At 44.8% G+C, this 2622-nt stretch overlaps 1 protein-coding gene across 1 annotated transcript; it reads left to right on the forward strand.

Annotated features, from left to right (window-relative positions):
• Nucleotides 1–358: 358 nt before the first annotated feature.
• LOC107576661 (lymphoid-restricted membrane protein-like) lies at nucleotides 359–1356 on the forward strand. The gene is made up of 2 exons (XM_016262805.1): nucleotides 359–1013; nucleotides 1111–1356. The coding sequence occupies exons 1-2, from the start codon at nucleotides 401–403 to the stop codon at nucleotides 1320–1322; spliced, it is 825 nt and encodes a 274-aa protein (XP_016118291.1). The 5' UTR covers nucleotides 359–400; the 3' UTR covers nucleotides 1323–1356.
• The last annotated feature ends 1266 nt before the right edge of the window (nucleotides 1357–2622 follow it).

Below are 2622 nucleotides of genomic sequence, written 5' to 3' on the forward strand. Positions count from 1 at the left end.
CTCTTTCAGATGAAAATCTATGAATCGCAAATGATCTTGAACTTGAAACACGGAATGGTTTCAGCTCTCTGCCTTGTAAACGACTCATAATTAATGTCATTAACGTATAAAAGATCACCAGCCATTGTCCAAATCCTTTAATTTCGAACGGAGAGCTGCAAAACGGCATACATTTTTAAAAACCTGCAGTACTCCGACAAGAAAATGTACTTGTCTGCTCAGAACCTGACATGACACTAAGCACTTTTCCACTCAAAGACCAAAGTGGATTTAAGCGTACGCACACTCTTTAAGATCAAATCTGTGCATACACATAATTTATAAATGAGGCACTTAGACTTTAAACAAATTAACTTGTCTCTTCTGTAGTTCGAGGCTTTCTCTTTTTGCTCGCTCCAACATGGATGTCGGAGTGACCCCAAGACGGCACAACCCCGTGGACAGCATCTGCCGCAAGCTGCAGACTATCCAGCGACGAGATCAAGAGGTTAACTCGCCCTTTCAGATCCCTAAGTTCCAGTCCAGCAGCTACGACAGCCCTCATTCGGGTCTGCGCCTCAACCTGGAGGCCATCCTGAAGAAGCGTACTGTCCGAACTGACGAAGACTCTGACTGCGATTCCTCAGTGAGCATGTTGACACCCACAGCTTCCCCGGGACCGGGGTCTGCTGCCAACACCCCTTGTGCTCCCATTACACCTGGCAATGCCACCTATACCATTACCAGCACACTGAGCACGTTAGGGGAGAGGAGAAATACAGCAACGTACAGCCGGCCGTTTCGGCGTAACTGCTCCACCCCAGCAGCCCAGACTGGGGACAATTACTTTAACTTTACCCCACGCTACACCACACAAACCCTGCTGGAGGGGCCCGACACAGAGGTGAAGACCTCGAAAATCCCAGCTCCTGGCTTGTTCTCGTATAACTTGAACTTCTCCTCAGATATTTCTAACATGGACAATGAACTCGTCTACCCGGCCCTCGTGGTTAAGAGACTTTCACTGGGCGAGGGTAATGAATCATCTCTTTTTAGTTATCTTTTTAACATTATAAATGTTTTGCTAAAACCATTGACTACATGTTTTTGTTTTTCTTGGGTTTTGAACAGGATCTCTGTTTCCCTCCGAGCCCAAGAAGGAGAGCATGGCTGAGGTCAGTCTGATTTGCGAGGAAGACCTGTTGGATACTATTTTTCAGGCTTGTGACACACAGTGCAGAGGTACATACATCACCCCCTCATTGCTTTTATTCTGTATACTCTTCAGTTATATTCTGCATTTTAACAAACTACTAACCCTAAAAGTAAAACTTTTACTCTGAACCGTACTTTTACTCTGTAAATTTTACTCTGCTCACTCTGTACCGTAGAATGTAAAAAAAAGATGGTCGACGCGTATTATAGAAAAGTGAAGCCAAAACATCCCAGTATGGCCACTGTCATCTTGCGAAAATTGTCATGAGTCTGTGTAGTAGTGATTGTGAGGTGGAGGCGCGGTATCAAAGTCCCACCCAAACTCCCGCAGACCCAAGCGTTCTGTTTTTATGGCATCAAATAAGTGAAGTGACGTGACGTGTGGCCAAGTATGGTGACCCATACTCGGAATTAGTGCTCTGCATTTACCCATCCAAAGTGCACACACACAGCAGTGAACACACACAAACCGTGAACACACACCCGGAGCAGTGGGCAGCCATTTATGCTGCGGCGCCCGGGGAGCAGTTGGGGTTCGGTGCCTTGCTCAAGGGCACCTCAGTCGTGGTATTGAAGGTGGGAGAGAGTGCTGTACATTCACTCCCCTCACCTACAATCCCTGCCGGTACGAGACTCGAACCCACAACCTTTGGGTTATGAGTCCGACTCTCTAACCATTAGGCCACGACTTCCCCACTATAATGAACTAATAATGAACTAAAAGCAAACTTATTAAAAGAACGAACACTTTAACATACATTAGCATGATAAGAAGTACCTAAAATGATGGAAACCATCTTTGGGAACATTTTATTTGAAATGTAATTTGATCGTTTAGTTTAGCTCACATCTTATTTGTTTACATGGAGAGTAGGGCTGCATGATAAATCGCATGCGATATTTAACACGCATCTTGTCAGTAAAGCCGTTCTGTAATCAGTGGTAAATCTCCATCACGGGTGGGCTTTCGCATGGAGCAGCATTAACTACACAGAGCCGTTGTTCACTGACGAGCTGCGCAAAACATGCGCAAAATATGATCGTGGTTTTGCTCCGCTTGTCAGTGAACAACGGCTCTGTGTAGTAAATGCTTCTCCATGTGAAAGGCCGCACGTGATGGAGATTTACGGCTGATTCCAGAACAGGCTTTACTGACAAAATGCGCGTTAAATATCGCATGTGATTTATCGTGCAGCCCTAATGGAGAGGTAGGAGTTTATGACCTATATTGCAGTCAGCCACCAGATGGTGATCGAAATGTTTTGACTTCACTTTCAGGTTGTGTGTGGCACATGTACTCTGTACCGTTTGTGCTGTTGATACAAATAAAAGTGTGGTTATTTATTGTTTGATAAATTTCACAGGTGAAATAGTCATTTGATTGAGAATTTCGAGGAGGAAAGATTTTCCCATGTAGATTTAGCGTGT

This window comes from Sinocyclocheilus grahami, unplaced genomic scaffold, assembly GCF_001515645.1.
Source record: "Sinocyclocheilus grahami isolate Dianchi unplaced genomic scaffold, SAMN03320097.WGS_v1.1 scaffold4113.1, whole genome shotgun sequence".
NCBI lineage: Eukaryota > Metazoa > Chordata > Actinopteri > Cypriniformes > Cyprinidae > Sinocyclocheilus > Sinocyclocheilus grahami.